Source organism: Gouania willdenowi, chromosome 11, assembly GCF_900634775.1.
Source record: "Gouania willdenowi chromosome 11, fGouWil2.1, whole genome shotgun sequence".
Taxonomy (NCBI): domain Eukaryota; kingdom Metazoa; phylum Chordata; class Actinopteri; order Blenniiformes; family Gobiesocidae; genus Gouania; species Gouania willdenowi.
This window is the reverse complement of record NC_041054.1, coordinates 21,722,958-21,738,535: the sequence shown is the minus strand read 5'-3', so window position 1 is coordinate 21,738,535 and position 15,578 is coordinate 21,722,958. Positions and strand designations below refer to the sequence as shown.

General features: G+C 38.1%; 1 protein-coding gene across 1 annotated transcript; it reads right to left on the bottom strand.

Moving 5' to 3' along the window:
• Nucleotides 1–8,171: 8,171 nt before the first annotated feature.
• marcksl1b (MARCKS-like 1b) lies at nucleotides 8,172–10,672 on the bottom strand. Its single transcript, XM_028461638.1, has 2 exons — nucleotides 10,344–10,672; nucleotides 8,172–9,326 (listed from the first exon to the last, which is right to left on the bottom strand). Exons 1-2 carry the CDS (start codon nucleotides 10,431–10,433, stop codon nucleotides 8,757–8,759), a joined length of 660 nt encoding a protein of 219 aa, XP_028317439.1. The 5' UTR covers nucleotides 10,434–10,672; the 3' UTR covers nucleotides 8,172–8,756.
• Nucleotides 10,673–15,578: the final 4,906 nt, after the last annotated feature.

Genomic DNA, 15,578 nt, shown 5'->3' with positions numbered 1-15,578 from the left:
GGGTCACCTGGAGTTTAAATGGGATTCTGAAAAATCCAAATAGATTTTTAAAAATGTTTAATATTTATATGTATTTTGTTTAAATCAAAACAACACACAATCTTAAACAACTGCATTTCTATACTTTCACTTTTGAAATATAAATCTAGTTCAACTAAAAGGCTGTTTAAAAAAAAAAACCAAAAAACTATCTGTGATCGAACCTGATCAAAAACTAATTCTAGAAAAAAAAGCTCAGATGAACTATGGCTGGGCTCGTGGAACGTCTCCACGCCGAATAAGCAGTACCACGTTCCTGAGAATTTGGTCCCTGGCGCCCCCGTGGCACATACGGAGTAATGGGCCCCATTCATATATTGGTATGTGTCAATGATTCGGTACCACGGTCAATATTGCGATCGCAATATTTGACTCACAAATAAATGGGAAAATGGCTTTAATGGAAATATCCAAAAAAAGGGGTGGTGGGTCCCTCGGGCCCCTAATTGAATTGTGTGAGGCATAATCTTAAAATACGTTGAATTACCTTTGAAACAATATATCACACGACTATGTTCCCATACATTTTGAAATTACCAGAAATGTGGGGTGGGCCCCCGGGCCCCATTTCAAAAAAGGGCTCCAAGCATCTCATCATATTCATTCATAGAGTATTCTTACCAAACTGGAAGAAAAATGGGACCCCCTGGGCCCCCTGGCGCCCCGTGACACGTACGGCGTAATGGGCCCCATATGTGCCAATGATTCGGTACTACCAATCATCGTAATATTTGACTCACAAATAAATGAGAAATCAACTTTTGTTTTTTTTGGGGGCCCCAAAGCAATAATCGGGCTCCGAGTGTCAATCACGCCCATAGATTATAACTACCAAATTTCAGCCAGATCTGTTCACGAATAACTGAGGAGTAGCAATTTTAACTAGTGTAAAGAAGAAGAAGAAGAAGAAGAAGAAGAAGAAGAAGAAGAAGGAGAAGAAGAAGAAGAAGAAGAAGAAGAAAGTGAGTAGTGTTTTGAGTCTGGTAACTCGGCCTAAAACATTTTTGGGTCGCCAGAAATTATTGATATCAAAATGGAGTCACGATTTAAAAAAGGTTGGGAACCACTGCACTAAATACAGTTTCTTTCCACTTATTTACAAAATAAGATCCTTGAAAATGTGTGTTATCACTCATTCTTTCTGACATGCTTTATAGTTGTTTTGTTTTTTTCACAGTATTCTGAGAAAAATGTTGTAGTCAGACAAAAGGCGGTACATGGAATAAGAGAAAAGGGGGTATGTGAGCCAAAAAGTTTGAGAACCGCATATTTGAGGTTTGTAATATTCATTCAGCTCCTGGCTGTTGTTACAGTTTCAGTCCAGCAGGGGTCAGTGTGAACCTGTTGGTCTGCAGGAGGCTTTACCCACTACCCAAGTCTTTGCAGACTTCTTCTGAGGGTATGCACTAATTTTATATCCACCATGTTAAAAATAATAAATAATAAAATAAAATAAAATAAAATTTTATTTTATTTTTTTTAAATTGTATTTTTAAAACAGTTTCAACTGCTTCTGAACAATTGTTTAATGTCCAGTTTCTTCTAAAGAGGCAGATTTAATCACTTTTAGTGTTGCAGTCTGTCCATAGCAACCACAGTGTGATATGTTTGCATGAGACTTAAAACTCACATTTGATGTAAATAACCTTAAATCAACCAGCAGCTCTACCAACTGGAAGCACCTGCTGCATATTTTAATAATTCATTACTGTTTGAAGGCTTGATCCAAATGTAACTCCATTCATCATTTCAGCTGAGACCTTCAGGAGGAAAACCATCTTTAATGGAGCAAACAATGATGATGATGATGATCTCAGGGTTTGAGCACCAATGTAAAGGTCAGGAGGTCAGGAAGTGACATCAGCGTGGTGAATGTTTAATTATACCCAAACTACCAGGCTGGAAACCTTCTGGTTTCATGGTAAATCACACATTATGAGCCATGTCTCACAACCAGCGACATCATTTGAACCCTCGTCGTTTACGGTTCCTGGGTTTAATTCTATAGCTAATGGATCATGAGTAGAAGGTGGCTCGGTGCCATGATGGTTAGTTATAGCTTTGCTGCGAGGAGAACATGTGAAAATATGTAGGACACACATTTGAACAAACCATGCAGTTTAAATGTAAATGTATGTTTGAGTCCCATTTGGATGGAATTCAATGGGTGTTATTAATTGTTTTTTTCTAATTGTGAAAGAGGCCAGACTTTAAAGCATGTTATGTAGCATGTAGCATGTAGCTGATAGCATGGAACATGTAGCATGTAGCTGATAGCATGGAACATGTAGCATCTAGCTGATAGCATGGAACATGTAGCATGGAACATGTAGCATGGAACATGTAGCATGGAACATGTAGCATGGAGCATCTGGCATGTGGCATGTGGCATGTAGCATGTAGCATGTAGCATGTAGCATGGAGCATCTGGCATGTGGCATGTAGCATGTAGCATCACCAATCAGAGCCTGTGTTCATTAGAACATTTTTACTTCTTTTGATTAAAATGCAACTTCATTTAAGTCAAAATTTAAATGACATAAGGATTTTAGTCAACTAAATCTGTTACAGATAGATTCGTTTAATACAGCACAAGAGTTTTTAAGATTTCATTACCATTTCTAAACAGATGTTATTAATATTTGTAAATACACACAGAGAGATTTGATGTGATCAATGTGTAAAAACCACATATGACGAACGTATGATTTTGTTTAATTAGTGGGGACCAAAAATGTGATAATCTGATACAAGGGCCGCATTACAAGAGCATTATCATTATTATCGTAATTTTTCTATATTTCCTGTTGTCGTTTTGTGTGTTTCTCTCTGATTTTGTGTTTCTGGTGTAATTTTGTACATTATCCTCTCCTTTTGCATGTTTTTGTTGTTGTTATGTTTGTTTTTGGTGTCATTTAATATATTTTTCTCAAATTTTGTGCATTTTCGGCATTGCCTGTGTGTTTTTTGGTATTGTTTGTTTGTTTGTTTTTGTTGTTGTTTGTGTGTTTTTCTGTCATTTTGTAATCTAACATTGATAATCTAACCAATCTGAACATTATTTGTACTTTTTGTATATGTTTGCTGTCATTTTGTAGACTTTTCTCTCAATTAGAAAAATTTTCTCTCATTTTGTGTGTTTTTGATGTTGTTATGTGTGTTCTTGATAAGATTATGTGCATTTGTCTCTCATTTTGCATTTTGTTGTGGTTATGTGTGTTTTTGGTGTCATTTAGTACATTTTTCTCTCATTTTGCATGTTTTTGTTGTTTTTGGTGTCATTTAGTATATTTTTCTCTAATTTTGTGCATTTTTGTTTTTGGTGGCCTTTGTTTTCGTTGTCGTTTTTTTTTTTATTTTTGTAGACATCTTGTGTATTTTTGTAGACATCTTGTGTATTTTTTCGGTCTTTTTATAATCTACCATTGTTAATCATTTTGTGCATTTACTTTTGCTGGCCACACAAAATTAGACCAAGGGCCCCTGGGCCACTAGTTGCCCATATCTGCTCCACACTGTATGAGCTTAGGGGTATTCCATAAAGCGGGTTATGTTCAAACTCTGACTATGTTCAGGCTCAAATGAGGGAAACTCTGAGTATCCCATTCCAAAAAGCGAGGTATGTTCTTCTCTGAGTATGTTACCATGGCAACATTGTCCGTGAACTAAACCTGGTCGCTGGCAGGTTTTATCAAAGAAACCCTGGGTTTCTACCTGGCTCCGCCCACCTGAACACCGTTTCTTAACACTTTAATAAACTTTAACAACTGAAACACATTAGTAACATCACACACCACAGACGTGTTCACTTCATTACTAATGTTGTGTTGCTTTACGTCTTTTTATTTTTTTTTTTGTGATAACGGTAATTTTCTTTATAACATTGTAGATGTAGATGATTAAGTGAAAGTCACTGAGAGGTTGATCTGCATTAAAACATCTACTGACGTCTGTAGTAAAGTTCTCTGGATAAAAACCTGTGGAAAATATAAAGGAGGAGATGATAATTTAAATAAATCCACTTTTAAGGCCCGATTGTTGTTTTATATTGTTATACAGTTAAGTCTGTAGATTATACATCTTTGAAGGTATGATGGTGCAGTGAAGTGTGACACTGCTCTTACAAGCGATGGGACGTGGGTTCGCGTCCCGCTTCAGTGTTTTTTTATGACATTTTTTAGGACGTTGAGATGACTCTGGCGACAATATTACATTAAGAATCAATATAAATGATGTGATATGAAGCAGCATTTACTGTCTTTATATCCAGTGTAACAGGAGGACTCTCTATGCAGCCATCCTATGCAGCTGTCACACCTCCTCAGACACATTTTATTCATATTATTCACCGCTCGTCACGTCACTGAAGTAATAAAGTGATGAAGTGACCAAAAAGTGTGACTAATTATGGGTGATTTAAACTACTATAATCACTGAAGACTGAACGCACCTTTAGAATAGGCTCATATTCCTCAAACACCGGCTTATTTCACCCATTAGGGTGAATAAATCACTCTCTTCTGTTTGGTTGTCATGGCAGTTTGAGTATTCTTTGATCCATTGATGATGGTTTTTTATCGCGCGCGTGCACATAAGTAACCCAAGGTTTACATACTCAGGGTTGATTAACCCACTTCATACCAGCTTTCATGGAATCAGATACCCAGAGTTTTCCATCGCGGGGTATGTTGACCCAGAGTTTATGGATAGACTCAGAGTTTGTTAACCCGCCTTTATGGAATACCCCTCTGGAGGAGAGGGAGGTAAGGGTGTGTAGGTTGTTTAGGTGAAAACTAGAATTAATTATTATATATATTTTTAAGTGCAGCTACAGTGTGAATGTCTGCAGTCAAAACCTGCTACTGTCCCGCCAAAGTAAAAGAGGACACAAGCTAAATAAGGGACTGCTGTCCAGACATAATAGATGGCAACATGATGGATACTTCATTTTTTGTTAGTGACAACATGACCTTTGTCTTACCTGCAGATTTATGATTCACAGTTACTGTAGACAGATCGGGATCACATGATATCAAAGACAAACAAAGGAGTGCTACCACCACCAAAACAACAGCAAGAGATGGAAGTTTAGGGACAATCACTTTCTTTCTGTATCATCAAAAGTACAGTACACGTACTGGGTACAATGGGTATCATTGTACCCAGTACGTGTACTGTACTTTTTCTCTTGTACATTCATGTTTAAGTGGATATTTCCTCCTCCTTATTTTTAAACGTGTTTTCCTATTGTTCTTCTGTAGTGGTGGTGGTGTACAGTCACTGTGTTGTGGTGTGTTCTTTATCACCATTTTGTGACATTGTGTTTTACAGTTTCCCTAGAGGACAAACATGTGACTGTGCAACATTACCTTTCAGTTCCTCTGTGGTCGATTAGTGTCCTGTGAAAACAGATTTAGCCTCTTTCACATCTGTGTCATCATTCTATGCATTGGTATCATAGAGTTTCCACTTGTCTTAAGTCTCCTCAGTGTTATCTTGGTTATTTTCAGCATCTTTTTTTTTTATCATAATCTGTCTTTCGGTTCGTTTCCTTGTCACTGTTTTGAATGATTCTATGTTTTTGTGTCTCTTTCTTTTCCTGTGTAGTGCGTCTATGCGTTACCATGATGACTCATACAAAAGCAATGGCTTGTTACTGTTTTACCAAGCGTGTTTGTGAGTCTTCACTGTGGCTTTGTGTCTCTTTTGTGCACTCAGACACACTGTTGGATTCTCCTCTGATTGACTTCAAGAATAAACACAGCAGTCAACAATCCTTTCTTTATACTGATAGTGAAACAGTGACGCTAAAGGAAAATGAAACACTGGTCTGTAGTGAGCATCGGCTTAAAAATACTCATAGTCAAAGGTTTCTGTTCTGTATTGCAGGTATGTTGAAATTTATTATTGGCCCACAAAGCTCAAATAAATCTACTTCCTGTGCTGGTATTGCTCATTCTTTGTGAAAATGACTAATTACAAAATAAAAGTAGCCACACATAGGGATCGTCATTAGATTTCACTCAATGGAGGAGGTTTTATTTGAGAGGAAATGTGTTTTTGTGTGATTTTTTTAGGTCTTTTGTTGTCGTTTTGTGTGTTCTTTTGAATATTTTTTTCTCATTTTGACGTTTGTGTGTTTTTGATAATATTACGAACATTTCTCTCTTATTTTGCATGTTTTGGTTGTTTTTGGTGTCATTTAGCATATTTTTCTCGAATTTTGTGCATTTTTGTTTTTTAGTTTACGCATTTTTGGCGTCCTTTGTCTGTTTTTTGTTGTAAAGCAAAATTACTGGTCTGCAGTGAGCATCGGCTCATTCTTTGTGAAAATGACTGATTACAAAATAAAAGTAGCCACGCAGAGGGACTGTCATTGGATTTCACTAGAAGGAGTAGGCTTTTTTTTTTTGAGAAAACAAAAAACCATTAAAACATAATTAGATCTAATAACTACCATTGATTAGTGTCAAACAGGATTCATTTTGACAACTAAAAATTTTCAGCAGTTTTTGGCATCATCGCCAATATTCAAGTGACAATATATTTTCTAAAACTACGTTAAAAATTATATCATTTTTAAATATTTTGTCAACTATCCATCCATTTTCTTACCCGCTTATTCCTGTTTTTGACAGGGTCGCGGGGGTCTGCCGGTGCCAATCTCCGGCTCTCATAGGGCGCTTGGCGGGGGTACACCCTGGACAGGGCGCCAGTCCATCACAGGGCAACAGAGACACAGACAACCATTCACTCTCTCATTCACTCCTATGGGCAATTTAGAGACTCCAATCAACCTTACAGTCATGTTTTTGGATTGTGGGAGGAAGCCGGAGTACCCGGAGGAAACCCACGCAGCACGGGGAGAACATGCAAACTCCACACAGAAAGGACCCAAGTGTCCACCCCAGGGCTTGAACCCAGGACCTTCTTGCTGTGAGGCAGACGTGCTAACCACTAAGCCACCGTGCGCCCCTATTTTGTCAACTAATAAAACAGAACTATAATTTTATCACATGGCACAAAATCCATTCAGAACCCATGTGATTTTATGCATTGATCACATCAAATATAAGTAATTAAATAGATTAAGTCGTTTATACTCAAAGTTATAGAAAAATGTGTATTAACTTAATTATGTCAAGTTGGTGCAACATGTTCTTCCTTTTTGAGTAACTTTAACTGATCATTTTTGAGTAAATGGAACTACATTTCTTTTTAAGTATGCATAACTTAAAAACACAACTTAAGTACAATTTCATATAATTAAGTAATCCTAAGTATGACAGTTATTTATGTTGTTTCAGATAGGAATTAATCAAAAATAAACTCATTTCATATAGAACTTTAATTTAACTGTTATCAAAAAGCACAAGTAGTCATCCAACCTTTTAAGTTCTGGAAAATATTGACTTTTAAGTTAATAAACTTAACAAAAAATTGAAGCAATCGATTGCCTTCATTTTTTTTTTCAGTTCTGGTAACTTATTCGGGTTTACAATGTGATTTATAAACATTATTTCAATTACCTATCAGGTTGATAAATGGTGATTTAATTTAAAAACAAAATAAAAGCATAAAATCTTATCCTGTTTATTGTAGTTGACCGTATTTGTAACAGATTAAGTCGACTGAAGTCTTAATAATATAATTTAGTTGACCTTATCTAGATTACAACTGAAATAGTCCAAAAACTACATTGTATTTTAGTCAAAAACTAAATCAAAATGTGCTGTTAAAATGAACACGTGTCACTATTTGAGTAATGTGTGATTATAAAGAGAATAAAGACACATCAACAGGCAGGTAACCAACATTTATTTACCATGATCAACTTTACAATAAAACCAGTAACATCTGTCAACATTAGCAAAATAAAGAACAGAAATCAATCCAATGTATTTACAGAGACAAAGCAGATTCGGGCTCACACACGACAGATAAACAACTCTGCTTCATATCAAATCGCAACAGTGAACATAGCAAGCTTAAGTGTTCTTTTTTTTTTTTTTTCTCCATAGTTAGGTATAAATCAACGTTATCTTTTTTTTTCTTTTCTTTAAACAAACAAGACATAGCTTCTCTGAATCATTAAGATGGTTTTTATCTATAATACACCACAAAATACTTCAAATTTGGGTTAAAATATAGGAATGTAAAAAGTTGGCAAGTCTCTTTAATTTTCTGGTTTCGTGTTTTTTTTTGTTCCTCCTCTTTATTTAACAGTCATTTCAGGTGTTGGTGGTGGTGTCGAGCGTCAATCCATCAGCATCTTCATCTGGTGTTTTTTTTTTTTTTGGCCAAAAGATGCTGCGACTCCTCCATCGTTCCGTCATTGATTCATAACTTCATGGTCTCAAAATTTGGCTTTTTTTTTTTTTAGCCATTAAAATCCATTTTTCTTTTTTTTTTTTTTCCGCTCCCACGTGGCGACCAAGTCCACGGCCTCAAACGCAGTCAGGTCCAGATGTTGAGCAGTAACCAGGGAAGTGGTCGAGTGAATTTTGTCGTCTTGTTATCATGACGAAAAAGTGGCACGTCGAAGGAGTCTCTCACATACATGTGTATATATTTACATATACATATATCCATATACATATGTATACATATACACATATATATAAATATATATATATATATATACTCTTCTTAATTTCTCTCTCTTTCTCTCGTTTTGAAAAACAGTTCACCCAGTTCATAGTGAGCTGAACATACAATCACTCTTTCTTTTCAGAGGGGGCGGGGGTCGAGCTGCTCTCCTCCGTTGGTTTCGTGGCCTCGGGGGCCGGAGCAGCTGCCTCCTGCTTGGCCTCCTCTTTGGGAGCCTCCTCTTTAGCCGCCGCCCCCTCCTCCACCTTTGGAGCCTCGGCCGGTGCAGGAGCAGCAGCAGCAGCAGCAGCCTCCTCCTTCACCTCCTCCTTCTTCTCCTCCACAGGAGCGCTCTCTCCATTCTCAGCGGGCTTCTCCTCAGCGGGGGAGGCGGCAGCAGCAGCAGCATCACCCTCCTCTTTCACCGCCTCGCTTTTCTTGCTCTTCTTCAGGTTCAGCTTGAAGTTGAAGGACTTCTTCAGGGAGAACTTCTTCTTCTTCTTCTTGGGGGTCTCCTTGGTTGCAGCCTCGCCCTCGGGCTTGGCCGCCTCTCCATCGGCCGCAGGTGCAGGCTCGATGGCGTCGCCGCCCGCACCGGCCTCAGGCTCCTTGGCCGCCTCAGCAGAGCCATTGGTAGCAGCGGCGTCCCCATCGGGCTTGGTGGAGACGTCGCCATTGGTCTTTACGTGGCCGTTCTCCTGGAGGGAGAAAGAAAGAAAAAAAAAAAGAGGTCAAAAAGCGACAACGTCACTCAAAATGAATAAATTCCTTCTAAAACATATTTTTTTCCCATTAAACATGATCAGATGTTGTTAGAAAACAACAATCAGCGTTTTCTGTCAAGAATCATAGTTTCTTCATCGAGCGTCTCATCAATTAACCACCGTGTCGCCTTGGCTGAGAGGCGACGCCTTGCAGTTCCCTGAGCGGACGATAGGCGGCGACAGAGCCTTAGCAGACACTGGGAGAGGCAGACAGACAGTGGCTCAACAAAGAGCGTCGAAAATGCAGATCTAAACACTTTGATTTCGATTTCTCCTTCTACCAACACCACCCAGAACTCTCTATCACCACAAATGCACACAGAACCACCGACACATCGATAGAAAAACCAATTGTTTTGTATTTGATGCAGTCTGTGGGGAATTTTCATTCATAATACTAATATGAATGATGAGCACATGAGAAATTCTAACCAATGCTTTTGTAAAATAAAACAAAGAAAAGAAACATATTTTGACAAAAAAAAAAAAAAAAAAAAAGAAAAAAAAAAAAAAGATACCCAGACAACAATCAGGGTGATTTTTTAATATAGCAACCTGCCTACGTGCGCCCGGGCTGCACCCCCCCCCTCCCCCTTTCAGCTTGGCACTGTCCAACACGTTGTAAAGGTTTAAGGTTCGACGCAATTCACACACAAAACCATGTGCTGTATATAAATGTGAACACTAATGATGATTTGAAGCCCCATGAGCGGTATTTTGAGGTGTTTTTTGGGTGGGGGAGGTGCTGGTGGGGGGGAGGGGGGTGCTGGAGCCTGATGCTTCAAACCACACCTGACTTCCCCAAAATGTCAAGTTCAATTTTGTTGTAAAGCGTCGAGGAAACTAGTGCAACGGGAGACTTTGTGAGAGAGAGAAAGAAAAAAAAAAAAAAATCCACTTGATTTCAGCATCACTCGCAGTAAAAAATACATGTGAATGTGCTGTAATTACCTGTCCGTTGGTTTTGACAGCCGCAGCATCAACGGCGGCGGCTGCGTTCGCCTCCGCGGCCACGTCTCCCTTGGATGCCTGGGATCCCATTGTCTGCGGTGAGTTGTGTGTGTTTTTTTCTAAAGCAAATTAAAAAGAAAAACTAAAAAAGAGGCTTTAAATTAATCCAACCCCAGGGTGAGTCGCGTATCCAGCGGTGGAGGGATGAAGGTTGTTTTTTTTTGTTGTTGTTGTTGCTGTGTTCAGACGGTGATAACGTCCCCTCGATGCTCCTCTGTCTGACTAGTCACCCTGATAGAGAGAGACCCTCTAAACACGGAGCAGCCTCTACACAGGGACTCATCTACAGCAGGTCCGAGACCACGCCCCTGGGCGGGCTATGTCTGCTTTTAACCAATCAGCGTTCGGTCCATGGGGACGTCTGGCACGCATAGGCCAATCAACACCTTATCATCCATCGTTGCCGCCCCTCTGGACATCCCAATGATGCAAATCAAATCAACGTTGAACTCATGTTTTAAACTTAAGTAGAGAAGCAAGAAAGTCAATAAAAATAAGTTCATAGCGTTTTGTTTTCTAGCAAATCTGGTGTTGTAAAGTTGTGCATGCTAAAATAAAAAACGTAAGATTTTTTTTTAACGTTACTTTTGACTAAATTTACAGCAATATTTGTGAAATTTGTGATGTTTCTTTTTTTGATAAAATATGTCCATGTTAAATCTAAATGTTAAATATAAAGGGCAAATCTAAATCTAAATGTCACAGCTGAAACTAAGTATTTACCTAATATGCAAATTCACCGAAAGTCCCAAAATAAAAGCTCATTCCGGTGAATTTGCATATTGGCTAAATATTTAGCTTCACCCGTGACATTTACATTTAATATTTAGATTAGATTTAACATTTATATTTAATATTTAACAATGCCATTTAACAATAACATATTTTTACAAGAAAAATATATCACAGTATTGCTGTAAATCTGGTCAAAAGTAATACTAGAAAATTCACATACATTTTTTAAACGCTGTTTGTTGCTAAATGTTACTAAAAGTTGCCGTTTAGTTTAGCACGTGCAACTTTACACAGATTATAATTATAGATCAGGTTCAGGACCTGGGAAACACCTGGTGATAATGAGACCAAAAGTAACAAATTCAGAAACTTTCCCCCGTTGTTGAGTAACAGTCATGAGTGAAACCATTACTGTGTGGTAATTGATTTACTCAAATTGCACATATACGCGCCTTCTTTTTACATACAGACCTGTTACACTTATTAAACAGGTATCCAATTAGTTTATTTTATGCATTCTGACTGTTAATAGACATAACAAACAATGCAATAAATAAATGACAACTCAAACAGAATATGACAGGAATGATGTGCCTATACTATTCAAATATTTGTGCCAAATTTGCTTCTTGTTTGCTTAATGCTAATGTTTATTTCTTATTGAGTTGTTTCTGTGAATCAATTAACGTAAATACTACATTCAACTTATACTGAGCTTAATGTTTGGAACAACACACACACACACTCAACAATAGGGGGAAAGTTTCTGGATTTGTTACTTTTGGTTTCATTATGACCAGGTGTTTTCCCTGGTCCTGAACCTGATCTACAATTATAATCTGCCTCAGTGCTGATTCATGAGAGTGCTGTCATGTGTGTCTGAGGAATCTATTCATTTAGGATTGAGAAATGTAACACATAGCTAATTTGGTAAATTACAATAAATCAAAATTATATTTGAAGGTTTTTTATCGAGGGGTTTGATATACTAATTTTTAGCAGAGGTGGTGTTCCATACACTGTGACTATTTGAATAGCGGTTAAAAGGATCATTAAATAACGAGTTGTCATAATTTCCAATTCTGTAATGTATGATTGGAAATGTGGATGTTGGGAGAAGACGTTTATGTTGTAGTATCTGATTTTTGTACTGCTACATTTGCCTCATGTTGAATACACACATGCTGTTCAAAGTAAAAGCATAAATCCCTCTTTTATTACATGGATGTGGTATACAGATGTCTCTTAGTGTTTTACGTAAGGGATTTTTTATTTTTGGTGTTAATACTTAATACAGGCCAAAATGTTTTACCTACAGTAATCAAGCCAGATTGATGTGGTATCAAAGGTGCAGTGTGAACATGAAATAAGGAAAGTGAATTTATCTATTCATCCATTTGCAGACCCACTTGCTCCTTTTGTTTAGGGTCACGGGGGTCTGCTGGTGCCTATCTCCAGCTCGCATTGGGCGTTAGGCGGGGGTACACCCTGGACAGGGCGCAAGTCCATCTCAGGGCAACACACACAACCAAAGGTGTAAAGAGTACTGATATATCCTACTCAAGTTGAAGTACTGTTACTTGATTGAAATTCTCCATTTGTTCTAAGAACCCCAACAACATAGTATTTGAGGTTTATTTTCACAAACTCGCCTGTTTTCCAGAGTTTTAGCCTCTGAAAAGTGACTTCCTGAGCAGTTCTAAAAACAAGGTGTTTTGGGGCCTACTTATGCATATTCATGAGTAGGCGTGTCTATAGATGCTGACTTCATGCCTCGCTCTTGCAAGAGAGATCAGTGATCACCAAAGCGATTTTCTTTTTGATATCCACACACCTTTGTGATTGTTTGAAAGTATCTATTTGTACGGTTGTCGTATGGACAACCCCGGTGTTATTGGTACGGTTAGCAAAGTACAAGTACGTAGCATCTTAGGGTTTGAGTTAGGGTATAACCCAATATTGCAACAATTTTTAGGGTCAGGGTTAGGGTTAGGGTAAGGTTTAGTCTCAGTCACGTGACCTAAATTGGCCAAATAGGGGCGCTGCGTACGGATAGAATGTCGGTATATTGATACGGCAACCGTACGGATAGCCACTGCCATATTGTTTTCAGCCAAAAAACTGCCACATTACAGTAAAACACACGACTATTTAAGTGGCTATTGTGATTGTGAGTCCGTCTCAGCGCTTCAGGCAATGTGTTTATCGCAGCAGCAGCAGCGGAGTAATTCAACCGCTTCAAACACTCACCGGAGTGTTAAGCTGAAAAGTCACTTTCTTCTTCTCCTCATCTCTTCTAATCACAGGAATAGTGCATTTAAGGTGATAATCATTAGTTTTGTCCAACCGCTGCCTTGTATTGTGACACAAACACGTCAGATCACATCAAAGGTGATACAAATCGATATAACGGGTACTAAAAGTGGAACTGCTGCCTTGGCGCTACACCGTGGCTGCCCACTGCTCCTCAGGGCGGGGTTAAATGCAGAGAATACATTTTGTGTATATAGCTTTACATATATGACAATAAAGTATAATGTATATTCTATATTAAACCGCAGTGTTTGTTTTAGCTGTGAGCTAGTTTGAGAGGGAGGAGCTCACATTTTTATAGTGTAGGAGGAGCCAGGATTTTCAGGAGGAGGAGTTTCTGCTAGATGACGTCAAGTAGCTGGAAAAATCCAACTCGCTCGTTTGGAGCTGACTTTTTACAAAATGTGGAATAACAAGGGAGGGAAAAAACAGAACTTTTCAACTTTGGCCCACTGAATGAGGCTAAAGGGATGTATATCACTGTAGCAAAACCAATATAAAGTGATTTTTTCATAATACTGCCCCTTTAAGTCATACATAAAATACTCAAGTACAAGTAAAAAGTAGCTCAATTAAATAGTACTCAAAGTAAAAGTTACTAGTTACTAGTGTTGTGTTCAAGACCACACTATCCGAGACCAAGTCTTGCCCGAGACCAGAATGCACCGAGACCAAGACAAGACCAAGACTTTCAGGACCCGAGACCGAGTCAAGACCAAGACCGAGACAAGCCGAGACCAAGACCATAAACATTTTTTTTTTTCAATTTAAAAAAAATATATAAATAAATAAAATTATGACAAGGTTCAACAGTTAAATAACATTCTCTCTTTAATTTTAGTTTCTTTTAAATACATTTGACGGACAAAAAAGGTGCCTGCAAAAAATTAACTAAAATATTAAAACTACTACTGCTACTGATAAATTCACAATTATTCTACATATTTGAAAACAAGATTTCTATGTCAGCTGAATGTACAGCAAGTGTTTAAAAGCATTTCTTCCAAGAAATAATGATTCTTGATTCTGATTCTTTGAGTTGTGCAGGTCAACAGGTCACAGATTTCACAAGATATTTTTTAGTTTGAAAAAGCCTTTACACAGGCCATTTTTATTAATTCACTTAGTTGATGTAGTTTAATTTGGTTGCTGTAATGTAACTAGGATATTCAATTAACAAAGGTTTCCAGCTGTAACTGTAAAAGTGGAACTTTCTGAAATAAAACTACAAACACGTTGTCATCAGTCTAAAAAACAAAGAGCTACAGTAAACATCTCATGTATAATCCTAAAAAGGAATCGTAACATAGTTGTGTGATATTTCATTTCAAAGGCAATTCAACGTAGATTACGATTTTACGTCGCACAATTTCATTTGTTTTACTCTGTGGAACCGAGTCATTTGAGTGAATTTTCGGTAACGTGGTACGCGCTATTCGGCGCAGAGACGTTCCTCGGGCCCGGTCGTAGTTTATCAGAACTTGTTAAACTGACAAACAGCTGAGTTTGCCCCATTCCTCGGTCTGACCTTTTGATAACACATCCATTTTCTTGTCAGCCAAAGCGACGCAGGCAGGTGTGTAAAAAACACAATATTTTATGTCTTGTTATTCTCAGCACAGTTTTGCTAAATGTACAGTAAGTAAATTGTTTCAGCAACAAATAATCAGCTAACTCAGCAGTGTAAACTTCTAGCCGTACAAGGGAAAAAAAAAACCCCACTTTCAAACTGTTAGTGATGAGTGCAGCGGACACACATTCCTACTGCAGACCAGAATCTGTGTTTTAGGAGTGGAGCATGTCACGCTGTCTCCTTATGTCTCTATGACTGGAGCTGTTGTTCACTTCCGCTTGTCAACAACATACCAGCAGCGAAGCATCTCAATGTGATGCTCATGCACATTCCACCTGATCGTCTTCCCTGGTGTACACACATTCCTTGCAACAGCTGTTATTGCTAAGAAATCTTAATTATTGGAGCAAGACTTCAGCGTTTTAGTGTCTATACTGCAGCCAATCTTAGTCTAATTGATTTAGCAGGACCAGGAACATTGAAAAGCTTGTCAGTGGTTAATGCAGAAGCCTCTAGTTGTTCTGACTCAGGCCTGAACACAAGTTTCTGTGTCA

Coding starts and splice junctions, on each gene's coding strand:
- marcksl1b (XM_028461638.1), bottom strand. CDS start 10,433: ATGGGATCCCAGGCATCCAAGGGAGACGTGGCCGCGGAGGCGAACGCA. Junction 9,327..10,343: donor CTGTCAAAACCAACGGACAG/GTAATTACAGCA, acceptor TTCTCCCTCCAG/GAGAACGGCCACGTAAAGAC.